This window comes from Musca autumnalis, unplaced genomic scaffold, assembly GCF_047663935.1.
Source record: "Musca autumnalis isolate F117 unplaced genomic scaffold, ASM4766393v1 scaffold_2, whole genome shotgun sequence".
NCBI classification, from domain to species: domain Eukaryota; kingdom Metazoa; phylum Arthropoda; class Insecta; order Diptera; family Muscidae; genus Musca; species Musca autumnalis.
Genome location: NW_027411755.1, coordinates 154,123,145 through 154,150,878, shown reverse-complemented (window position 1 = coordinate 154,150,878; position 27,734 = coordinate 154,123,145). Strand labels below are relative to the sequence as shown.

The window sequence follows — 27,734 nt, the reverse complement described above, 5'->3', positions numbered from 1 at the left end:
ATTTGAACTATAAAGCTATATTTTTGCACCAGCGTGTCTTTTATCAAGTTCGAAGATGGGCTATATCGGCCTACGTGGCAGGATAGCCATATGACATTACCGCCCAATTTCAGGTACACTGACATTTATAGTCATTTTCCGCCCGAATTAGTGGTTAATTTGAGATTTAGATTTCTAGTATCCAAAAAATTATATTCTCAAAATTATGGACATGGGTCCATGTTTTGATATGGCCCCCATATAATGGTACCTCCTAATTGTTCCTATTTTGAGAATTTTAGCTACAATTTTGAACTGAACTAGCTGTAGTTTGATGTTTGAGGTTCTCAGCGGTCATGAAAGTTCTCCACCAAAAATCGCCAACATTGCTCCATGTTTCATTTTTGGTATTTTGAGGATTTTAGCTACAATTTTAACCGAACTAGATGTAGTTTACCATTTGAGGTTCTCAGCGGTCACGAAAGTTCTCCATCAAAAATCGTCTACATGGGTCCATGTTTTGGTATAGCCCCCATACAACGGTACCTTCCGATTTTCGGAATTTTGAGGATTTTAGCTAAAATTTTTAACCGAAGTAGCTGTAATTTGACGTTTGAGGTACTCTGTGTTCACGAAAATTCTCCACAAAACATCGTCACTAGAGTTGGGCAATCTCGTTCAATTGAACGATCCGGATCACTATCTCGTTCAATGGACACCGGTAATTTCTTTGACAAAACTGCGTATACTTAATTTCACAGGTTGGTTTTTATGATGTTACTCATTCGTCTTTGAACGAGGACGGTGATCCGGATCGTTCAATTGAGCGAGATTGCCCAACTCTAATCGTCACCATAGGTCCATGGTCCATAGTTCCTCTCGGTTTTCGTTATTTTGAGGGTTTAGCTACAATTTTTAACCGAACTAGTTGTAATATGACATTTTAGGTTATCTGTGGTGACGAAACTTCTTCACTAAAAATCGTCACCATAGGTCCATGTTTCGATAAAACTCCCATATAACGGCACCTCCCGGTTTTCGTTATTTTGAGGATTTAGCTACAATTTTTAACTGAACTAACCGTAATTTTCCAATTGAGATTCCCAGTAGTCACAAAACGTACTCACTAAAAACTTTCAATATAGTATAGGCCCCATTTAAGCATACCTCTCAATTTTCGGTATTTTGATAATTTTATCTGTATTTCTGACCGAACTTTCCGTAATTTAACATTTGAAGCTCATATTGCGCACAACACTTTTACACCAAAATTTGACGATATAGGTCCATACCTCTCGATTTTCGGTATTTTGAGAGGTATATCCACATGTTCGCCGCAGTCACAAAACTTTTCCACCAAAAATGTTCAACATATAGGTGCGAACTTATTGAACACATTTTTATACTCTTAGTCTTTAGATTAACGAGGTTATATATCATGCATGTTTGGACGGAATCCGTTTCAGACAATATGGAATCGATTTTGCAATGTCCGTCCGTCTGTCTGGCTTGCTGGAGCGCACAATAACTCTCGAACGGATGAACCGATTTGGTCAAAAATTTGGCCTTCGTAATATTTTGTCCAAACTTAGCTTAAGTTCGATATGAGCCACATCGGCCCAGACCTTCAGGTACCTCCCCCACGAAAGTTCGAAAATGTTCGGAAAAATTGTGCACACGATAACTCTTGAAGGGAGTGCCCTATTTTTCCATACCAATATGGATTCAATCGGGCCACTTGTTCGGGTACCCCAACACAATATTCCGGAAAAGTTTAGTTTATGACCTGCTCTCGGATCGATTTGATTTTTGTTATAACAACCGATTTGATGAACTGATTTAGTTCAAAAATTGGCCTTCGTAATATTTTTTCACTCTTTGTTTAAGTTTCAACATGAGCCATATTGGTCCACTCCTTCAGGTACTTCCCCCACAAAAGTTCAAAACTAATCCCTAAAATAGTGCGCAAGATTACTCTAGAAGCAGTAACCACCGTTTCAGACAATATGGAATCGATTTTGCAATGTCCTTCCGTCTGTCTGGCTTGCTGGAGCGCACGATAACTCTCGAACGGGTGAACCGATTTAGTCAAAAATTTGGCCTTCGTAATATTTTGTCCAAACTTAGTTTAAGTTCGATATGAGCCACATCGGCCCAGACCTTCAGGTACCTCCCCCACGAAAGTTCGAAAATGTTCGGAAATATTGTGCACACGATAACTCTTGAAGGGAGTGCCCTATTTGTCCATACCAATATGGATTCAATCGGGCCACTTGTTCGGGTACCCCAACACAATATTCCGGAAAAGTTTAGTTTAAGACCTGCTCTCGGATCGATTTGATTTTTGTTATAACAACCGATTTGATGAACTGATTTAGTTCAAAAATTGGCCTTCGTAATATTTTTTTCACTCTTTGTTTAAGTTTCAACATGAGCCATATCGGTCCACTCCTTCAGGTACTTCCCCCACAAAAGTTCAAAACTAATCCCTAAAATAGTGCGCAAGATTACTCCAGAAGCAGTAACCACGTTGATCCATACTTTGCACATCGAATCGCATTATCTGATGACGACTGTGAATCTTAGATAAAGTTCGAATATGGAATAAATCGGTCCACTGCACAGTGTCCGATTTTCCGAAAAACCTGGCCAAAACTCTAAAAATGAATGGATTTTGACCTAACCTTTGGTTCTTATGTTTTTCGGGCCGCTGATTACATTTTTGATATTATTTAACCGTCAGGCGGTAATTTATGGGGTCTTTTTGGTCCCTCCTCCTATAAAATGTGATCTTATCGGATCAAAATATTCTACAAATTTCTTCGCCATCAATTTTTACTATAGGTCCTAGAATACACCAAAACTCTATATCTTACCTTAACTCCAGAAATATGCAAATTAGAAAAACATTTTAGGGTTAATGTCGTACTTCATCAAAGTTTTGACAAAATTGTCATACAAAGCATCATTTTAGAAGAATAGCGTCAAAGACAAAAATGTTCTCAGCTAAATTTCACTATAAGTCACCAAAGAAATGAAATCTCTATTTGCATTACATACCAAGGAAATATCGGTATCAATTTTGCCAAAAAACCAAGAAACTAAAATAGGGGTGCAAGCTTCCACAATTTCTACAGTTTTGGAAATATTTGAGTTAAGATCACTCGGAATCCTTGCACTTTAGGTGTATAATGTCTTTGGCAACTTTACTGGCAAAAATGCAAGGAATATTTGTCTTAAAAAAATTAACCCTCGTGCGAGTCATAAAAGGGGTGCTTTTGGTCCCTTTTTCCACAAATCTTTAAAATCTCCTATAAAATGTGGTCGGATCAGACCAAAATATTCTAGAAATTTGTTCGCCATAAAATTTTACTATAGGTCTTAAAATATATCAAAACTCTTAATTATGCCCAAACGCCAGAAAGTGACCCTATACTATATTCTGACATTCTGAATGAAAGAAAATCTGTATATACCTGCAACACAAAAATATCACATAAAAACGAAAAGTGCAAACATGTGCAGGATGTTTCGATGGAAATTGGTAAAAAAAACCCTTCCTTTTTTATGAAATGATAAATTACACGGCCCAACTCGATCTTACTCACAACTATTTTCATAATTTATTGTGAAAATTGATCTTGAAAAAAATTAACAAGTACGGACATCAATTATTAAAGAACGCACAATTCATTGGCGACACTGAACATCTTAAATACGGTTCACATCCCTTTCATTACAAAAAGAAAATATTTAATAACCGTTGTTTATTTTGCCTATTATCATAGATTTATAAACAACTTAAATATTAAAAAAAAATAAAATTCCAAATACGGTCACTTCGACCTGCTTTTATACCCACTTATTAAACAAGAAATGTATATATTTTTTCATAACTACACGCACTGGGATCCTATAAACAATACCTGACCTTTTTTAGTGTAAATTGATAATTTTTTTTTCGATTTTTGGCCAGGTTTTTTGTTAAATCGGACACTGTGCACTGCCCAACATTTTTGTTTAAAGCAGTTTGGGTTCTGTTCGCAAATCCTTTGAAATGTATACCAATGTTACTTCTTGTGGTCCTGTTTACAACTATGTTATGTTTTTCGAGAAAGTTTAGGCTTCCTGACATAGTGGTCCTAAACCTCTTTGTTTTACGATGACCAACTGAAATAACTGGAGGGAAATGACTTCCATGCATCATAAAAAGAAATGGTTCCCAAAATAAGATTCACTTCTAAAATGGACTATGCCGATGCATTCCTTAAGGTACCTCTTCCGAAACAATTTTTAACTTTATTCCAAATTTTTTTCGGCAAGTTCATACCTCCAAAAATGGCCACAAAATCTGAAAAAATTATTTAAGGAAAGAATATTGGTTGCGTAGCCGATATTTGATTCGATATTGTCGATGGATGAAATAAATGTTCAATTCACACAGACTGAAGGTATATATCTGTCGACAAAGCCGACTGATACTTTTTTACTTGTTTACATTATATAATGTAAGCCGTGGTCGAAAGAGATTTGCACCTAGAATTGTGGACAGGAAAAGAGACTAAATATTCCATTTTAGTTAAGAATATTTTATGGTGGAGGTTATAAAAAGTTTGGACCGGTCGAACTTAACGACTTATTACTTATTTTTTGTGCAAAGTGATTTTCAAGTCACTTTAAACAACACAACACATGGTCGTATATCAAACTGCCCTGACTATGCTAAAAAGTGAAAAATTTTCCAATGGAAATGTCAAATGGTGCCTGGCGATCCGCCTTAATGTATTTAAGTAAATACTCACACACATGTATGTATGTTTATACATTCACTACAGCTTCTTACTGTTTGTTGGTGGGATTTTATTTACAAAATGGGATTACAATTTCACAATACAAAAAAAAATATATATAAAACTCTTAACATAATATTGTGGTTCTTGAAATGTATATTTAAATAGATGTAAGAGAGAGAGTATTTAAACAACTCTTACAAACGCCTGCATTGGATCGGCATTTAACACACCACACACACACACAGAACGCACACCAACAACACCACACCCGTAATATTAATTTCAATGTTGATTCAAGAATTATAAATTACAATTTGCTGAAGAGGAAATGTGAGATTATATCCTACTTTGGCTTTATGCCATTGTTCGTCCATGAGGATGATGATGATGAGGACTACATGCGATGATGTGGATGTAGATGTGCATGTGAATGTTGCGTGTGGAAATCATTTCAAGGAGAAAGATAACAACAGTCTGATAGTGTATTTTGTTTGCCTAGTTGTTGTTTATATGAGAATATACAATATGGAGATATATATGAAGATTTGGGTGTATATGTAAGTCTGTGTGTGTGAGATTGTTTTGCTAAGCCAATGTTTGTTAAGTTGATTAATCGCTTGTAATATTTATGGCCTACGTAAGCGGTATCAATTGCCAAAAGTAAATATTGCAATAGTATTTAATCTGCTGTGCAATATGCAAAATCCGATTTAATGCACCCACAACATCATCCGATATCATCGAACATAATTACAAAGTAATAATCATAAACTGTTATACGACTTGGGAAGTTCATTAAAGTCTAATGAATGTTTATTGATTTATGGGGAAAGATTGAAACAAACAAGGGAAGACGAATTCAAAGAATGGTGTTTTCATATTTTGGGTCATTAGAATAGAAATAACTACTACACTCTGAGGAATATTTACATGAACACTCGTTAAAGGTAGTGAACTTACAGAACTACGAAAAAGAACAAGTAATAAAGGCGTTAAGTTCGACCGCGCCGACGGTTATATACCCTGCACTTTGAACTGTGAAAAGGAAGAATTAATTCCCTTTCGTTTATTAAAGTACTAAGCTCTTCCTCTTATACCTTGCAGGAACAGAATATCTTAACTGATAATACTCCTTTTAAACGAGCACATATGGGGCATCATCGTTGTTATTTCAATAACACTGTATCCTCTGGCAACACACAATTTGAAATTATAGCAATCTCGGTACGAAAATTTGACAAAAAAAAACCCTCGAAATACAAACATAAAATCGGGAGGTACCGTTCTATGGAGACATGAACCTATACCAACAAGATTCAGGTTGGAAGTTTTATACCCCTAATGAAAACTAAATACCAAATTTCATCCATTTCCATGGGATATTGAGACAACAACCCTCAACATATCGAAAATTGGGAGGTACCGTTCTATGGGGGCTATATGAAGGCCAAATTAGTATCCCCGTTTTAGACCAAATTAGTATCCCCGTTCAAGAGATATTGTGCATAACATTTTAGTGACATTTTTAAATATTGGGGGGAAATAACTTAAGTTGTTGCCCATCTTCGAACTGAAATTAAGTTTGGCCAAAATATGACAAATTTTCGACCAAATAGGTTGATCAGTTTGAGAGTTATCGTGCTCTCCAGCGACTACTTATGGTTTCGTAGGGGTTTTTACGCCTTTCGGGCTGTTTTCTCAAGAAGTATGGACTGAAAGAACTTTTACCGTCGTAAATGAGGCAGCGAATGCAAGTTGCTTCAACAAAAATCTAAATGATTCGAGAGCAGGTCTTAAAGTGAATTTATCCGAAATTTTGTGTCGGAAGTACCCGAAGGAGTGGACAAACATAGTCCATATTCAAACTTGATCTATATCTGGTATATATATTAGGATGCGTAAAGTTTGGACCAAATCGGTCACTCCCTTCAAGAGTTATCGTGCGCACAATTTTTCCGAACATTTTTGAACCTTCGAACTTAAATTAAGTTTGGACAAAATATTAAGGGGTTTTTTGCACCTTTCAGGCTATTTTCTCAGGAAGTATGGACTTGCCCCATATGAAACTTCTATCGTCGTATGGGGGCGGTGAATACAAGTTACAACGACAAAAATTCGCTCCTAAACTGAACTCTTCCTAAATTTTGTGTGGGAGGTACCCGAAGGAGTGGATCGACTGAGTCCATATTGGCACCTCATCTATATATGGTAGAAGTCTCACAATGTGCAAAGTATGTACCCGAATCGGTTACTCCCTTCAAGAGCTATCACGCGCAATAATTTTCCGAACGTTTTCGATTTTTTGTGGGGAAGGTAACGGAAGGAGTGGACCGATATATCCCATCTTCGAACTTAAAATAAGTTTGGACAAAATATTACGAAAGCCAAAATTTCGACCAAATCGGTTGATCCGTTCGAGACTTATGGCTAAATCAACTCCAAATGGTCTGAAACTGATTTCGTCCAAACATCATGGGGTCTAAAACCATTATATCGATGAGGCACATTTTTCCCGTATGCATAAATGCTGAGGGTATAAACATGTTAGCTAAAATCCTCAAAATACTGAGAATCGGGAGGTACCGTTATATGGAGGCTTTATCAAAGTGTGGACCTATCTTGACAATTTTTGGTGGAAAATTTTTATATCTGCAGAGAACCTTAAATGTCAAATTACGGGTAGTTCAAACAATTACCTACCCTCAAAATACCGAAAATCGGGAGGTACCATTATATGTGGGATATACCAAAATATGGATCTAGGTTGACGAGTTTTAGTGGAGAAGTTTTGTGACCACTGAGAACCTCAAATGTCCAATTACAGATGGTTCGGTTAAAAATTGTAGCTAAATCCTAAACAAATTGTTAGGAACTATTATATGGGGCCTATACCAAAACATGGTCACAGTTTTTGGTGGAGAAGTGTTGTGATCAAAATTTGATGTTGTGATTAAAAATTGTAGCTAAAATACTCAAAATACAGAAAATCGGGAGGTACTTTTAAATGGGGGTTATACCAAAACGTGGGCCGATATGGCCCATCTTCGAACTTGACCTGCCTATGGCAAAAGACACTCTGGTGCAAAAATATAGTGTTCTATCTCAAATCTTGTGGACGCTAAAGTGATTACAATAGAAGGACAGACGGACATGGCTATGTCGACTCAGAATTTTATCCTGATCAAGAATATAAATACTTTATAGGGTCCCAAGTTCTTACTTCAATGTGTTACAAACGGAACAAGTGAGCAAAGGCTAAGGTCGGGATGGAGCCGAGTATGTGATACCCTACACCACTACCCCTGTACATAAGCTTTTCACTGCTAAACATTTATTTTAGCGAATATTGTCCGACTATCACCAAATTCAATATGCTTTTTCCTCTCTGGGACCCCCTTAAGCTACCAAAATTTCTTGACGATCCGATACAAATTGCGACATGTAGCGTAATTACGAAAAAGAAGGTAAATTGGATGCATTACGGACTATTGTGATATCTCCCAACCTACTTTACATCAACATTTTCTTCATTGATAGGCTTTGCCGTTAGAATTTGCCGTTTTTGCCCCAAAAATGTCCATGTGGCGCTGGGGCTTCATATATTGAATTGTAACAAACTTTCTTTGAATAAAAAATAATAAAAAAAAAAAATACCCTACTAGAAGCCAAGATATTCGCACAAGAATGAAACTTTAAATTTTTCTCCTCATGCATTTTTGTCCATCCTGTAAATATTATCCGCCCATCACCAATAGGCTTCTTCCCCTGTGACACTCGTATCAACTCCCAAAATTTCGTGACGATTCTATCAAAATTGCGACCTAATTTGCATAAATTTAGAGGAGAACTTTTCTTCTTCGGAGATAAATAAATAAAACTTTGAATTTTCTTCACATAAGTTGTTTACCCATTCCGACCCCTGAAAATTGGGCATAGCCAAATCAATAGGCAACGTCCAAAATTACGTGTGATTATCCGGACAAAATTTCGACTGTTGCGATATTTCCGTTGTTTGACCACTTAAGCCAACCTACTTTACATAAATGTAACAGAGAACTTTTCTTCTTCCATTGATGGGCTTTCCTTTTTTCTATACTCTTACTAAAAGCGGAGATATTCGCATAAGAATAAAACGTTGAATTTTGTTCACATATCGCTCATTTACTCAAAGAGTGACACATCTAAAAAAATCTAGTTGCGAGAAAAACGCGTTTTAAGTTGACGATTGAAATTTGAGTACAAGATCAAGCATGATTTGAAGTGTTTTAGTGCTTCATAACCTCAAAAAACTTTTTTGTTGAATTATGCCAAACCCGTAGTAAATGAGCTGTACCTCGATCAGTTTTAGAGATATCAGCATGAAAATTTGACACAAGATAAAGTAAAAGTCTTAGAAAAAAATAGAAATTGTTAACTCAGAAAACGCATTTTTTGAGTAATGCCACTCTTTGAGTAAATGAGCGATATGTTTCATTATCATATTAACTCCCAAAGTGACGATCCGACAAAAATTGCGACCTGTAGCGTGATTTCGAAAATATGACAAAATGGGATGTATTACCGACTAATAGGCTTCTTACTGTGGCACTCGCATCAACTTCCAAAATTTCGTGACGATTCGATCAAAATTGGAAAAAATGGAAAAAATGGGGCAAATGCTTGTTTTTTTTCGTAATATGTATAATTTTTTACATACAACTGTACTGTATGAAAAAATGGGATGTATTACCGACTAATAGGCTTCTTACTGTGGCACTCGCATCAACTTCCAAAATTTCGTGACGATTCGATCAAAATTGCGATCTATAGCGTGATTTAAAAAAATGGAAAAAAATGGGGTAAATGCTTGTTTTTTCGTAATATGTATAATTTTTTACATACAACTATACGTTTTTGTAGGATCTACGCCAACCTAGTTTGCATCAATGTAACAGTGAACTTGACTTCTTCCATTGGTGGGTTTTCCTGTTTGAATACTCTTACTAGAAGCGGAGATATTCGCATAAGAATAAAACGTTGAATTATCTTCACATACGTTTTTGACCATTCCGACCCTGAATATCATCCGACCATCACCAAACTCAATAGGTTTCTTCCTCTCGGGGACCCCCATTAAACCCCCGATCAAAATTGCGACTTGTAGCGCGATTAAAAAAATGGAAAATTTTGACTATTGCCATATATACGTTATTTGGCCACATACGCCAAACTACTTTACATCATTGTAAAGATGGAATTTTCTATTTTCATAGTAAGGCTTTGTTTTTGGAAAGTCCCCTACCAAATCTGTGATATTCGTATTTATAATTAAAATTGCAAAAACGAAAAGTTGCGATATATTCTTTGTTTGGACACCTACGACAACCTACATTACATCGTTAGAAAGGTGATATTTTCTATTATTATAGACGCTGAGATATTTGCTTTGGAATAAAGCGTTGACTTTTTTCCCATTAACTACCAGAATTTCGTGACGATCCCATCAAAATTACGACCTCTAGCGTGATTTCCAAAAATTTTAAAAATTGGATGTATTACCGACTATTACGATATCTCCGTTATACGCTAGCCTACTTTGCATCATTGTAGAGATGAGATTTTTTTACTTTCATAGTCAGGCTTTGTTTTTGGAAAGTCCCCAACCAAAGCTGTGATATTCGTCATTATAATTAAAATTGCAAAAATGAAAAGTTGGGTGTTATTTGCGACCATTGTGATATTTTCGTTGTTTGACCACCTGACCATTCCGAGCCCTAAATATTATCCAACCATCACCAAAATCAATAGGCTTCATCCCCTCCGGTACCCCCATCAACGCACATATGTTTGTTTGCCCATTCCTACCCCGAACATTATCTGACCATCACCAAACTCAATAGGCTTCTTCCGGCCTGGGATCCACATTAACTCCCAAAGTGACGATCCGACCAAAATTGCGACCTGTAGCGTGAATTCAAAAATATGACAAAATGGGCCATAGGCTTCTTCCTATGGCACTCGCTCAACTTCCAAAATTTCGTAACGATGCGATCAAAATTGCGACCTGTAGCGTGATTACAATTCTATGCGTTACAAACTTTTTGGCCAAAACAATCCTGCCCACATAGTGGTGTAGGATATAAAAAATAATTATTCGAATTCCACTACAAAATAAAACTTAAAATTTTTGTAATTAATCGTAGTTTAATGCAAATTCAAGAAAATCGATGAGTACAATAAAATTTTTTCTATTTTTTATTAGATACCTGATAAAATAAAACACTGTAAAAATAAACAAGTAAAAAAGCGTTAAGTTCGGCCGGGCCGAACTTTTCATACCCTCCACCATAACATATTCTGAACTAAAATGGAATAATTAGTTTTCATTCCTGTCCCCAACTTTAAGTGGGTACGTTAAATTGTCAGATAATGTACATAAAATGTTTCATTCGGTAGGCCCTTTTTTATGGTGCCTATATCTAACTATGTATGTTGACAATTTTTGGTCGGCTAGAAATTGGGAGGTACCGTTATATAGGGGTTATAAAAAAAATGTACCTATGTTGACAGTTTTTGATGGGAGCCTTTAATGTTAAATTACTCCTAATTCGGTTAAAAATTGTAGGTAGGATCCTCAAAATACCGAAAATCGGTACATAACGTGGGAACTTCAAATGTCATTAATAGCTAGTTCGGAGGTATGTGGGCTATACGAAAATATGAACTTAAATGAACAATTTTGTTGGCTTTTAAATTTCAAATTACAGAAAGTTCGTCCAAAAAATAAAGCTAAGGTACAGAAAATCGGGAGGTTTGTTTTGGGGCTATACCAAAACATGGACCTGCGTTCGGTTAAACATTTTAAGTAAAATCCTCAAAGTACCGAAAATCGGGAAGTATAGTTATATTGGGGCTATGTTGAAAATTGCTGATGCAGATGTGTGATGACCACTACAACCTTCAAATGTCAAATTACAGTTAGTTCGGTTAAAAATTTTAGCTAAAATTGCCAATTACTGAAAATTGGGAGGTACCGTTATATGGGAGCTATATCCGAACATGGGCATATGTTGACAATTTTTTATGGAGAGGTGTTGTGACCACTAAGAACTTCAAATGTCAAATTACTGCTAGTTCGGTTTAATATTGTAGTTAAACTCATCAAATTACTGAAAATCGGGAGGTACTTTTATATGGGAGCTTTATCAATACATCGACCTTTCTTGACAATTTTTGGTGGAGAGGTGTGGTGACCACTAAGAATTTCAAATGTCAAATGTTCAAATTACAGATAATTTGGTTAAAACTTATAGGTAAAATTCTCAAAATACCGAAAATCCGTTATATGGGGATACCGGAATCCGTTATACCGAGGTACCGTTATATGGGGCTATACCAAAACATGGACCTACGTTCATAATTATTTCGAATATTAGTTTTTTGGTCACTAAGAACCCTAAATATCAAATTATAGCTTATTCGTTCTAGAAATGTGAATGTAAACGTCAAAATACCTGAAATCCGGCGGTAACGTTATATGGGGACTATTCCAAAACATGGACCTATGACCACTAGTTATAAAGTTTATTGACACTTAAGAACCCTAAATGTCAAATTATAGCTACATCGGTCTGAAAATGTAGCTAAAAACGTCAAAATACCGTAAATCGGGGGGTACCGTTATATGGGGGCTATACCAAAACGTCGACCTATGTCCACAACTTTTGTTATGTAAGTTTATTGACACTTAGGAACCCTAAATGTCAAATTATAGCTACATCGGTTTGAAAATGTAGCTAAAAACGTCAAAATACTGTAAATCGGGGGGTACCGTTATATGGGGGCTATACAAAAACGTGGACCTATGTCCACAACTTTTGTTATGTAAGTTTATTGACACTTAAGAACACTAAATGTCAAATTATAGCTACATCGGTCTGAAAATGTAGCTAAAAACGTCAAAATACCGTAAATCGGGGGTACCGTTATATGGGGACTATACCAAAACGTGGACCTATGTCCACAACTTTTGTTATGTAAGTTTATTGACACTTAAGAACCCTAAATGTCAAATTATAGCTACATCGGTTTGAAAATGTAGCTAAAAACGTCAAAATACCGTAAATCGGGGGGTACCGTTATATGGGGGCTATACCAAAACGTCGACCTATGTCCACAACTTTTGTTATGTAAGTTTATTGACACTTAAGAACCCTAAATGTCAAATTATAGCTACATCGGTCTGAAAATGTAGCTAAAAACGTCAAAATACCGTAAATCGGGGGTACCGTTATATGGGGGCTATACCAAAACGTCGACCTATGTCCACAACTTTTGTTATGTAAGTTTATTGACACTTAAGAACCCTAAATGTCAAATTATAGCTACATCGGTCTGAAAATGTAGCTAAAAACGTCAAAATACCGTAAATCGGGAGGTACCGTTATATGGGGGCTATACCAAAACGTGGACCGATATAGCCCATCATCGAACTTGACCTGCCTGCAAACAAAAGACGCATTTTTTTGTGGATGCTAGAGTGATTACCACAGACGGACGGATGGACGGACGTGCACAGATCGACTCAGAATTTTACCCTGATCAAGAATATATATACTTTATAGGGTCGTGTATGGTTTTGAACCATACCAGTTCAGAATGCATTGCATTACAATACTTTTAAAGATCACTGTAATCTTTGTCTGTCTCAGCCTAGCGGTTCATAAATGTACATAGTCAAATATATAACACACACGCATAAACCCTTCAGCCACAGCTGTGCGGCTTTCCCAAAAATCATTGGAATGTGAGCAAGGTATTGATCGAAATTGCAGCAGCGACAGGTTTCAGTTGGTGGTTCGCAATCTTTCGCTAAACAACAAGTGCCTGTGCCGTGTCTCCCATCATAAACCAAAATTATTATACATAAACTGTACATGCAATTATTGAATTATATTGAATATATTTGGATTATTAACATATGCATGCTCCATAACATTAAATTATACAATATCTAATTATTAAGTGATTTGAATTCAAACTCTTTAAAAATACGTCCCTTCATCCCAAAGACTGGGAGAAGGTTGTTACAACTGTGAAACAGTAGTGAATTTATAAGTTTAAGCTGAACTTGCCAAGTGTTTTACCTAAGCTATAAAAACAAAAGGCACGTAGCATAAAACGATTGAATCTTGTTAAACGTAAGATCGGTATCAAAAGTGTACAATTAGAACTCTTTATTGAATTATAAATACAACCTGCATGAACATAAAGTATTACTCTGCATTTTTTAATTTGCCTATGGAAATAAACTCAGCAGGTTTGTAAATAATCATATGGTCCTTCGAGCCGGATTAATGTGTCTGTTTAAAATAAAAAACAGTTTGCAGCAGTGCCAATGAGTGAAATATAAAATAATACAAAAGTGGAACAAAGTAATAGAGACTGGAACAAAAGAAAAATAACTGCAATCAATTTCGTAAAGAAGAACTGTGGAACATAAAATTACATGTGTTCAAAGAGCGTGCAAAACAGAAAGCAAAAAATAATACAGCAACAAAAATAAGTTTTTGGAATAAACCACAAGAACAATAACCATCATCGGCGGTGAGAGACAAATACGAACAAGAACATAAGAAACTTGGAAAGTGGAATGTGAAATAGTACAGTGGTGCAAAGTTTCTAATAACAAAACACAAATTATTAAAATAATTTTGTAAAACAACAAACTGAGAACAACATTTAGCGTATTGTGAACAAAATAATAATAGCATGAAAAATTAAAAAAAAAAAGAAAAAAGAGCAAAAGAAAAGTATTAAAAGTAAAATCATCCAGAAATACCGGCATATTTAAAACCAAAAAACTAAAGTGAACTTTTACAACAGCAATAAACAAAATAAATCAATTCGAAAAGAGCAGCTACCCCAACCCAAAATACTCAAAGGAAAATCACCTTACAACAACACCACTGATTACGAGGGACGAGACATCCAAAATCGCTCAGAGGATTAAGCACACACACACACCGAACACACACACCACATTCAAACAAGACACAAAGTGAGTACACATGCAATTTGATATTGGCGTAATTCAAGCAATACAGGGTGCGGACAAATTACGTACAAACCGACTCTGTAAATCTTGATGAAGCGCTACCTTTGTGAATAATTTGACGCCTTGGAGACGACATACTCAAATTTGGTTGAGCCTCGTTTTACTCAGAGGTGACACATAACATATACGTCCATTTCCATAAACCCCCACTCACAACAACAGGCCAACTTTATATACTCATACCTCAAGTTTCGGTTAGTTTTTGAGAAAAATTTGGAAAATCACACATACATGCACACAAATAGAGGAAGCTCTCGCTAAAAAGGCTGGAACATATTGGAACCCTTTGGAAATCTGCTTGTCCTCTCCCTTTTGTTGCCTATTGTCTGTCCGATAAACTCTGGAAGTTTGGAATACTAACCCTCACCCTTTTAACCTCAATTACAAATTGGCTTCGTGAGCCATATTAGAAATGGGAAAATGTTCATAATCATGCATACAAACACATAAGAAACACTCATTGGACATTATTTACTGCAATTTGGGCATCTAATTTTTTGGAACTTGTTCTCTTGCATACACCAATACTTACATTGCAATTTTGGCGCAATTTTGTACATTACAACATCACCTTTGACAGTATTATTGTATTTTTTGACCAGTATTATTGAGTTTTTAACAATTCGAATACACTACCACAGTATTACCTTCACATAAAAAATAGATGCCCAATCTTTACATATTAATTTCATTTTCTATATAAAAATGAATAATTTTGAACAAAGTTAGCTCCTTACATAAAGACGTTTGGAGAAAATTGGAGAACGTTACACAAAAGTTTTTTGCAAAAACACGTTGCAAATCGCAGGTTAACTAACCTTTAAAAATTACACCACAACATTCTCACTTTGTTATGAAACTAAGTACATATGGTTTTTTTCCCAAATCTTTCTTATATTTTTACAACATTCTTGGATTTCTTTCTTGGTAACTACAACATTTCACTCTAGACCCAAAATATGTTAATTTTTCGAGAAATTTGAAAGACTCACTCTTTGGATTGAAAGTTTTGCTGTGTTTTTACTATATACTGCTGAAATATCGACGAGATTTGTGCAAAAATTTGGCTTTTATTCTATTTACATGTTTTAAAAATCTCTCTGCGATTGCCTCGGTCTGCTGTTCGAATATTTGACTCAAAAAATTTACAAACAAAACGTTTTGTCGAGATTGTTTAGTATTTGAAAACTCTCAAGCATAACCATTTAAATACAAATTGAACTATTTTTCCTTCGAAAAAAGGTTTCGATCTTGCTGCTCAATTATTGCCTCGATATATTACATACCAACGTAACACATTCAGCCAAATTACATAAAATATCACATATGTTTTGGAAAACTTACATCACCTTTAGAATGCAAATTCAATACAATCGTCCTTTTGAATATTAAAGCGTAAAGTTTAAACGTCATTTACAAGCGCACATACACAACCGTGCTAAGTTTATATATTCTGGCACATATTTTTGCAAACCATCGAGGTTTTATTTATATACATAACCCTAAACAAAACACATTCTTTACCGCCATATTATATGACCCTATACATAAAAAACTATAACTTTGGGAAAGTTGGCGCCATTACTATACATAAAAATCTAGGTACGAAACGTTGATGGCGCGTGAACAATTGGAGGTTAGATAACCTCAACTTACTAATCAAACTTTGTGGAATATTTGCTTTGGTTATATCATTTTACCCCACAAATATTTTCTTCTGTAGAAAATTTTGCTGGGATTTGTTGAGTACACGCATTGTCTCAACAACAAAAAATTAAAATTTTTGAAAAATCATCATTTTTGCTCATTTAGTGACTCAAGAAAGATAAAATCCTCCTGCTAGTGGAATATTAAGTGATTTTATAAAAGATTGATATTTTGCTGCTGAAAATTTGCACGTTGCTGAACCCATTAAGTGACAACACAACAAACATTTTTGGAACAATCTTTTTTGGATAAAATCTATTTAAAATTTCTGGATTTTTTTGCTCATCAGTGCTTCTAATTGACATAGATCTCGTTTGGCGGACAGAAAAGAATAGCCTTTTGCCGTTTGTGCACATTTATGACTCAATTTGAAAAAAAAATATTCAACCTTTTTTGGATCAATACATACATTTTTTATAGCTTTTTCTCGCCTCAACTCTTTTATACTCGTTTTGGAAGTTTAATTCTTTGGCGGTTTTAAGAGATATTTAATTACAAATATTTCTTATTCTCTCACAAACAACTCGTTAGCGTTTCAAAAACCAATTAAGATCGTTAGAACTCCACAAATTAGTTGTCGTTGATTTAATAATTTGGAAAATAACATCCGAAATTTTGAAAAATCAAAATTTTTGGATTTTGTTATAAAACCAAGAAAAGAACAAGTTTGTCCTCGTCATTGGGCAACTTTATCATATTCTTGCGTAGCAAAAATTTGCCTAAACGTCAGACCCATTGATTTATCAAAATGGACAAAGCATTATGCGAAAAATTTGCAAATTGCGTGAATGATTTAAATGATTACACGTCAATTTTAGCAATCGCAAACCAAATAGACGACGTACATTCCCTGGAGTCATCACGAGTGAAACTGGATGCGGTATACGATCAAGCAAAACGAGCTTATGAGGAGTGTCGAGACTATGTTCCTGACTCCGAGGAGAAGGCGATCGATAAGACTAAATTGAGGAAACATTACTTGGAAGCTTTAGACAGTTACAAAAAGTCGATAGGCGCGCTAAACGGACAAATACAAAAGGCGAAGCTAAATGAGAAGGAAGAAAAAGCCAAACGAGAATCCCAAATGGATCAAAAAGCTAGCGCAGAACCCACCTTAACCCAGATTTCGAGGTTGCCCCCATGTGATACGGAGCCTTTCAAAGGAGGATACGCTGACTGGCCAACTTTCAGGGATTTATTCACAGCGATCTTCGTAACAAGTTCGAAATTGAGCAACGTGGAGAAACTTTTCCATCTTAAACAGAAGACAACAGGCGAAGCTCGAGAAATCATCAATCAGGTGCCCTTAACAAATGATGGGTTTGAGCTCGCCTGGAAACTTTTGACAGATCGATACGAAAATCGGAGGATGCAGGTGAATGAGCAGCTAAAAATACTGTTTAATCTCCCAACTGTTACTACTGACTCAAGCTTTACGATCCAAAAGTTGCAGAGGACAGTGAATTCGTGCATACAAACGTTGGAGACTCTGAATATTAAGGTTTCTGGCTGGGATCCGATTCTCATTTATCTCTGTTCAAGTAAATTGCCCAGGTCTTTTCTGGAGGAATTTGAAAATTCATTGGAGGATTGCACAACTCTGCCAGCTTTTGAAGATTTCGATAAATATCTTACTCATAAATTCAAAACCATGGAGTCGGTAGGAAACGTTAAGCCAAGCTTTTCAAAATATAGTCAACCAAAAGTTGAGCAAAATAAAAGGATGCGATACACCAACACTTTCCAGACAAATACATTTCAAAAAACTCAAAGTACAGGGGCTAAACCAAAGACAAATTTCACTCAACAACCCAAACAGAAGTATCAAAATACTTGTCAACTTTGCAAAGCAAATCATTTCATTCGCGATTGCGCACAATTTCTCACCAAAAATGTGAATGACAGAATTCATATTGTAAAAACTTCCCATTTATGCTACAATTGCCTATCTTCGAATCATGGAGTTAAAGATTGTAAGAGTCGATTTGGCTGTAAGAATTGCAGCCAACGGCATCACAGCATGTTACACAAAGGGACGGAGACACAATCAACAACTCAACCCCTAGAACGCGACGAAGTACGCCCTAGCACAAGTACTTCAATTCTTACCACGTTTATACAGTCCGCATCGAATAAAGAACACAGAAATACTACTACATTGGCTCTCCAAGATGATGGAACTAACAAACAAAATTCTGGAGAAACATTACTTTTTACGGCCGTTGTACAGATTGAAGCAAATGGCCACTTTTATGACGCAAGGGCAATAATTGACTCTGGGTCTCAATCAACATTTATCACCGATAAACTCAGAAATCGGTTAAGTCTACCTACGAAAAGGAGTCTAGTTCATGTTTCAGGCATTAATCAACTCATTTCGGAAACATCGAATCGATCATGCGTTTTTACACTACGTTCTCGCTTAGAACACAACTTTAAATTGGAAGTGTGGGCACCCGTTTTAAAATCATTACCCTCAAATTTACCACCTTGTACGTTGGATAAACTTCAGCTTAGAGATGCTGCACGTTTGGAGTTAGCAGATCCTAAATTCTATATCAGCCAACCGGTGGATCTTTTAATCGGAATGGACATAGGTCCTCTTATATTTACAATTGGAACCCCGATGAAATCAATCGGCACACTTTTAGCTCAAAAAACAGTTTTCGGATGGATTGTTGGCGGACCATTACTAGATGGACCAACGAGACAAAGACCAATTACTCTTTGCAACACAATTTCTCTAGAGAAAATATTGACACGTTTTTGGGAGGTGGAAGAGACCCCAAAACAAGTTTTGAAGTCAGAAGATGACATGTTTTGTGAGCAGAATTATATAGAAACAACTAGAAGAAACGCAGATGGTCGATATGTAGTTACCCTCCCTTTTAAAAGGTGCGAAGAACTTGGAGATTCGAGGAATATTGCACTTGCACAGTTCTATAGGATGGAAAGGAAATTAATGAAAACCCCTGAAATTAAGGAACTTTATGATAAAAATATCCTGGAATATCTCGATTTAGGACACATGAAGAAGATCTCTGCCCAGGATATTAGCAAAACTCCTAATTACTATTTACCTCATCATGCGGTTATAAGACCCGACAAAATTACCTCGAAACTTAGAGTAGTTTTCAACGCGTCTAGTCCAACGTCAAACAAAAAAAGTCTGAATGATAACTTATGTGCTGGTCCAGTATTGCAGCAGGATATTGTGTTGCAAGTACTTAAATGGAGATTCTTCAGATATGTTTTTAATGCCGATGTTACTAAAATGTACCGGCAAATATTACTGGACCCAAAGCAAACTCAATTCCAAAGAATTTTGTTTAGGAAAACTCCTAATGATCCAGTTGAAGACTATGAATTACTTACTGTCACATTCGGCGTGAACTGTGCGCCCTTTTTAGCGCTGCGAACGCTTGTACAGCTAGCAGAAGATGTAAAGAGTATATACCCTCTCGCATCAAAGATAATTTTGGACAATTTATATGTTGATGACGTGCTAGCGGGAGGACACACATTACAAGACACCATCAAAGCTCGAAAAGAACTAATAACTGCAATGGAATCTGCAGGATTCGAGTTGATGAAGTGGACCGCAAATGATCCAAAAATCAATGAAGATTTGCCAGCAGAGAAATTACTTCCTGTTAGTTCGCTTGACATCTCTGAGGATGCTTCCACCAAAACTTTAGGAATCCGATGGAATATAGCCGGAGATTTTTTCACTTTTACCCCTCCAAATATGGAAAAAAGAGATGCATATACAAAAAGAGAAGTACTCTCAACGATCGCAAAATTGTTCGACCCTTGTGGTTGGGTTGCACCAATTGTGGTGGTAGCAAAATTAGTCATGCAGCAAGTATGGCTAGACAAAATAAGCTGGGATGATATTCTAAAACCACTCACTATGCTAAATTGGAAGAATTTCGTGGAAAATAGCAGCGAGATCGAACATCTAAAGATACCAAGATGGATTCACTACGCACCCAACAGAGAAATTGAGATACATGGATTTTGCGACGCCTCAGAGAGCGCGTATGCAGCTTCTCTATATATTAGGGTCGAGAAATCGGCTGAAGATGTCGAAACTTTTTTGCTTACGGCCAAAACCAGAGTTGCTCCCATTAAAAGGATCTCTCTTCCAAGGCTGGAATTATGTGGAGCCGTTTTATTATCGAAACTTGCAACATCAATCTTAAAAAATCTTCAAATTTCAAATTTATCCGTACAATTTTGGACTGATTCTACAATAGTCCTTGCCTGGCTCAAGAAACCGCCATGCCACTGGTCCACGTTTGTCGGAAATAGAATTTCTGAGATCCTAGAAAATGTCGGGAATGAAAATTGGAGTCATATCGACTCCGAAGATAACCCAGCAGACATTGCAAGCCGTGGCTGCCCACCCAGTGAATTGATTAACCATAGACTTTGGTGGAAGGGACCACGGTGGCTAAAATTGCCACGATCAAGATGGCCAAGTAAGGAGATAAATGGAGAGACAAATCTAGAGGCTAAAACCAGGAAGGTACTCGCTTTAAACATCGAGGATGTATTGGAGAAAGACCCTATGAAAGGTATCTCGTCCTTAGCCAGGGTATACAGAACATATGCGCAAGCATTGAGATTCTGGAGAAATACTCTGGTAGATCGACAAAATCCACTAACATCGGAAATAGAACTTTCAGCGGATGAGATTAAGGCCGGCAAACGTGCCAGTATCATTCGAACACAAAGATATTTTTTCCCGGACGAATACGAAGCACTGGAAAAGAAAACCCGTATACCTCCAACCAGCTCATTACTAACATTGACTCCCTATCTTGATCAGAGAGGCATAATGAGAGCTCATGGAAGATTGGCACAATCGCCATCCCTCACTTTCAACGAGAGACATCCTATTCTACTACCGCACTTAGGAAAATTCTCCCAATTGCTTGTCGAACACACACACAAAGTAACGTTACATGGTGGGAACTCACTAATGCTTAGGGTCATAAGATCGGAGTTTTGGCTACCCAGATTGAAACATTTGATAAGAAAAGTCATACGCAATTGCAGAGTTTGCACATTGTATAAGGCCAAAACTCAGAAACAAGTAATGGCATCTTTACCGCCAGAAAGGACCCTTCTAACTAGACCTTTTAACAATACTGGAGTGGATTTTGCAGGGCCATTCAACATCAAGAACTTTACTGGTAGAGCTTGTTTGGTCACTAAAGGATACGTATGTGTTTTCGTCTGCTTTGCGACAAAAGCCATTCACCTTGAAGCCACCAGCGATTTGTCCACTCAAGCATTCTTAGCAGCTTTTTCGCGGTTTATCGGTCGGCGTGGCTGCCCATCCTGTGTTTATTCGGATAATGGGACTAACTTTGTTGGAGCAGTGGAACTTTTAAAAAAGGACAGACTCGCTTTTATAAAGACCCTTCAAAACTCAGTCATACACCAAAACATACAAAATAATCTTAATTGGAAGTTTATTCCGCCTGGCGCTCCCCATATGGGTGGCCTTTGGGAGGCAGGCGTTAAATCTTTCAAAACACATTTACGAAAATCAATTCCAAAGATGAACTTTACATTTGAGGAATTTTGTACTATTCTTACACGAATCGAATCATGTTTAAATTCTAGACCACTTAGTTCCGCTAGTGACGATCCTAGCGATCTATCCCCACTGACGCCAGGTCATTTTTTGATTGGCGCGCCAATTTTGGCCGCCCCCGAACCTGATTTCTCCGATTGCGATATAAACTTGGCAAACAGATGGAAAAGACTCAAGATCATTTCCCAAAACTTTTGTCAAAGGTGGAAGATAGAATATCTTAGGGAACTACATCGCCGTACAAAATGGAAAGTTCAACAAGATAACTTAAAAGAAGGAGATTTAGTAGTAGTTAAAGACGATAGATTGGCTCCTAATGAATGGAAGATGGGAAGGGTTGAAAAGACTTATCACGGGGTTGACTCAAACGTTCGAGTAGTTGACTTACGTACAAGTGGAGGGACCATTACTAGACCCATTACAAAAGTCGTCAAGTTATTTTCCGACTGACTAGTCGGGCCCCCTTTTTTTAAAAATCCATGGTACTCCTCTCTCATTTTTATTCCAGATATGGCAACTTATCTCTCCTCTGATGACTGGCAGCCAGAAAACCAGGGCCAAAGTAACCGAGCCACCTCCAAAAATAACCGCCAAAATAACCTCGATACTCCACAGCAGCGGAGAAGTCGGTCCAACCAGAGGCCAGCGCGCATGGGAAGCAGTCACGAAAGGCCAAGTTATTGGCAGTATGCCTGTGGTATCTGCCAGGAGGATCACCCCATTAGTTCCTGCCGCCGGTTTTTAGAGATGTCGCCCACTCAACGCTACGAAACGGTCGAGCGGAGGAACTATTGCCGCAACTGTCTTGCGAGGAGTCATCTAGCGCCTGACTGCCAATGCCTCAAGAGCTGCAGACGTTGTGACTATCGGCACCATACCCTTCTTCACGGTGCGCCACAATTGGATGATAATATACGGCAGCCAGAAACAATCCAATCGGCCCCTTTCACATGGGACCTGGTAATGACTCCAACGGCAATGGTACGAGTAACGGCTGAAAGTATAGAATCATGGATGACTATCCGGGCATTGGTCAGTCAATCGGCATCGGTGTCGCGGTTGTCTTACTCCTCCTTTAGACGAATGGGGCTCCGGTCCTTTTTATTCCGTGAAAGAAGATTTGCCACATTTAGAATAATGGCGCGTAACCCCAACAAAACATGGGGATTGAAAATAAACGCGCTCATTACCGATGAGCTGCCATTTCGGCCCTATAATGATGCGATTATAGAGGACCCGACCCGCGACTTCGTTGACAACAGGATGGCTGACGTGGACCCCAGGAGCAACACGCCCATCGAGCTGGTTCTTGGAGTGGATACTTATTCAGCGATATGGCGCGAGGGGAGAACATTCACTGGTGTCGGCGGAGTTTATGGTTATGAGACGGCCCTTGGTTATGTGTTCGCGGGCCCTCTAAAGAATATGCCGATAAGTTAAACTATTGATCCTTCACCGATGCACGGGGTGGCGGCATGTATGGTTTTGAACCATACCAGTTCAGAATGCATTGCATTACAATACTTTTAAAGATCACTGTAATCTTTGTCTGTCTCAGCCTAGCGGTTCATAAATGTACATAGTCAAATATAAAACACACACGCATAAACCCTTCAGCCACAGCTGTGCGGCTTTCCCAAAAATCATTGGAATGTGAGCAAGGTATTGATCGAAATTGCAGCAGCGACAGGTTTCAGTTGGTGGTTCGCAATCTTTCGCTAAACAACAAGTGCCTGTGCCGTGTCTCCCATCATAAACCAAAATTATTATACATAAACTGTACATGCAATTATTGAATTATATTGAATATATTTGGATTATTAACATATGCATGCTCCATAACATTAAATTATACAATATCTAATTATTAAGTGATTTGAATTCAAACTCTTTAAAAATACGTCCCTTCATCCCAAAGACTGGGAGAAGGTTGTTACAACTGTGAAACAGTAGTGAATTTATAAGTTTAAGCTGAACTTGCCAAGTGTTTTACCTAAGCTATAAAAACAAAAGGCACGTAGCATAAAACGATTGAATCTTGTTAAACGCAAGATCGGTATCAAAAGTGTACAATTAGAACTCTTTATTGAATTATAAATACAACCTGCATGAACATAAAGTATTACTCTGCATTTTTTAATTTGCCTATGGAAATAAACTCAGCAGGTTTGTAAATAATCAGGTCGATTGGTCGATGCGCGCAAAAGTTATAGCGGTTTTTATTCTCATATATAGAAAAAACATTTAAAAATATCTTGTTTGTGAGAAAATATATGCATAAATCGTTAACGGCATTCCATATCTATTCGTAGATATTTAAATATTTACTAAATTTGAATATGAAAACAAATGTATAAAGATTGGGTTTATAAATTGCATATTATAGCAACAACAAAAGAGGAAAATGTATTGTTGAAATATTGTTCCAAATATATTTTTCGGTTTGATAACAATAATTGGAAAAAAATATTTCGGAGTTCTCAATCTATTTCGCTGCTAAAACTTCATCAAGAATTAGGGTATACATTCACGAAAGCTTAGTTGTTTACTGTGATTACTTATAAGGATAGGAAATTAAGTGTAATATTGAAATTACAATCACTCAAGAAATATATCATTCGCGAATTAGTTAAAATCAATTTGTGCGCATCCGATTTTGGATAAAGCGAATCAATCTCAATATCTATGCGCATTTCGATGTTTCACTCGGCGACCAAAATGTGCCGTCAGTTGCATCATACAATGCAAAAAAGCTTAAAGTGGGTAAAAGTCGCACAATATGCATACTATTTAGATTCGCATCCGATTTCAGTAGCAGCCATCCAAAATACGTCAATATACATCAAATAGATTCTTCAAGAACTGCGGATGTGCCTCCACATTCTATTTTTTGTCAAAGATATCGCGGCTTAGTACGCGCATTTGTCAAAATATAATTTTGCAGATTTTCCTATTTTCAAAGTATCTATATCAACCGTTTTAGTGGATGGATTCGAACGAGGAAGGGCTCATTACATCCGTCGCATAAAAAAAACTAAATTCACGCGTGGTTCAAAAGTAAATAGAAAGACACTTGTAAATTTTACATGTAAAAACATATGTTTTTTTAAGAAAACTCACGCATTAAATTTTGGTCTTTAGACTTCAATTACAAGGATGCTGCTCGGAGCACACTCAATTAGATATACATTAAACGAAGTAAAATCACGACCTCTATAATCCCATTATGAGTATTGAATATTACCTTGCTGCGCGTCCTGATTATTCAAAATGTCAGCATCAATTTTAGGTGGATGCAATGGATATATCAAAAAGCATACACTGTTATCATGTAGCCCATGGAGTATCCTTTGAGTCCTTCTTTAGGTATATGTCTATAAAATGTAAGGATAAGCCAGAAAACGGAAGGGAACCTATAAAAACTTGTTGGCTTCAACCCATTTTTACGCATTTTTCTACATTGATACCAACACAGCTTCCACGTGAGTTAATTTTAATGGTCGACATTATGGGATCCCTCCTAAAACACTCCATTTTAAAATATGTCAGTTATACTATATAGAATATGTTAACAGTTCGCGAATTCTGAAAGGGTGAAACTCGGACTCATCGAACTCCACTTTCATAATCTACCGTAATTCTCTAATTAAAAAAAATATATTTTTTTGTATAATATTATAGTCGCTAAATATTCAACTATTGCTATTACAAGCTCAATTTAATAATAAATATTTAAAAATTAGTCACCACAAGTAAAAGTCTACAATACCTTTAATTGATACCCACTTATATTATGTACTACGAGTATGAATTAGTTATTAAGCTAAAGATGTCATTAACAAACCATTAGTTCCCCCCATATTACTATTGTTGTTGAATTGTGTCTTAGACATTTTGAAGTTAAACTAACCGAACCACTAACCAATTACAACTTACCTACATACATATGTATATGACCCAGTTATGTACAACTAACAACAACAGTTTAATTGTATTTTTTAGTGTACTAACCTTTAGTTAATTACCTTTACCTCTTAACCTAAGAACTAATTACTCAGTTACCAGTAAACCACTTTAATTTAGTTTAAGTAATTAATTTAGTTAATTATGAAGAAAAAAAGAATACAAATTGTCCAATCATCCTCCACTAATACATCTCCTTCACTTTTTCTTACACCCTTCTTCGGCCTTATAGACCCAATATCAAATATCAATACTCAGCCTTAGATAGTGGCAATGGTGTTGTCGAACGTTCGCCCCGTGAAAGGGCCCAACGTGAAAAGGCCCTTAATGCCACCCAAGAATGGGTACAACAATCGAGTGGTCGCTATGAGGTTATTGCCCATTTGGATGAGATCGGTTCAAGGCATGGGAAAAATTGGTTTCTTGTAACTGATTCTTCGGTAAGTGGGAAATACTTTAACATTCGTATTTTTTATTAAATTGATATAATTACTTTTGTTTTCAGGTCCGCACCGATCGCCTAATGACCATGTTAACCCTGCCTCCGGATTGTGTTGCCTTCGAAGATCTATCACCCAATGAAAGTCCCAAAAGTATTCTAATGGAACTATTGGGTTCTCTACATCATCCCTATATCTATCCAGTGCTCGATTTGGGCTTTCTTCATATCAGTTCGGGAAATTTTGCCTGTTTGGTAACGCCCTTCAATTCCCGTGGTAGTCTTAAGGATTTAATCTATAAGGTAAGTCCAGACGAAGCTACAGTAATCTCAATGACCCACGAACCCTAAGTTTAAATTAGTGTGGTAAATATACACGGTATTTACTCAAAGTGTGTCATAATCATCAGAGATTCCTGAAAAACTACCATCACAGGAGCAAGAGCAATGCACCAGCCTTGTGATTGACTTAGGCGATATCTGCCCGTCTGTTGTAATCAATTTAGCGTCCGCAAAAAATGAAACAAATAGATTTTTGCTCCGGAATATCTTTTTGCCTTAGGTTGGTCGAGTTCAAAGATGAGCTATATCGTTCCATGCTTTGGTATAGCTTCCATATAAAGGCACCTCCCAATTTTCGCTATTTTAAAAATTCTAACTATAATTGTTAACCAAAATAACCTGTAATTTGACATTCGCGGTTCCCAGAAGTCACAAAATATCTCCACCAAAAATTTTCAACATAGGTCCATGTTTTGGTATGGCCCCCATATAACGGTACCTCTATATTTTCGGTATTTTGAGGATTATAGCCAACTTTTTTGAGAGAAGTGCCAGCAATTTGACGTTAGAGGCTCCCAGTTATCACAAAAGTACTGTACCAAAAATTGTCAACATAGGTCTATGTTTTGGTATTGCCCCTATATAATGGTACCTCCCGATTTTCGGTATTTTGAGGATTTTACCTTTTTTTTGACAGAAGTACCTGCAATTTGATGTTTGTGGTTCACAGTGATCACAAAACATCTCGACCAAAATCGTTAGCATAAGTCCATGTTTCGGTATATCCCCCATAAAACAGTACCTCCCTATTTTCGGTATTTTGAGGATTTTATCTAAAATTTTTAACAGACTCAGCTGTAATTTGAA

At 36.8% G+C, this 27,734-nt stretch overlaps 1 protein-coding gene across 24 annotated transcripts in view; it reads left to right on the top strand.

The window, feature by feature from the left end:
* Slob (Slowpoke binding protein) overlaps positions 1–27,734 on the top strand; it is a 531,959-nt gene that overhangs the window by 457,463 nt on the left and 46,762 nt on the right. For all 24 annotated transcript variants that reach the window (XM_073969636.1, XM_073969624.1, XM_073969623.1 and 21 more), the window contains 2 exons: positions 26,379–26,586; positions 26,652–26,888. In XM_073969636.1, the coding sequence (XP_073825737.1) occupies positions 26,379–26,586; positions 26,652–26,888 (445 nt within the window). The remainder of the gene's footprint in view (positions 1–26,378; positions 26,587–26,651; positions 26,889–27,734) is intronic.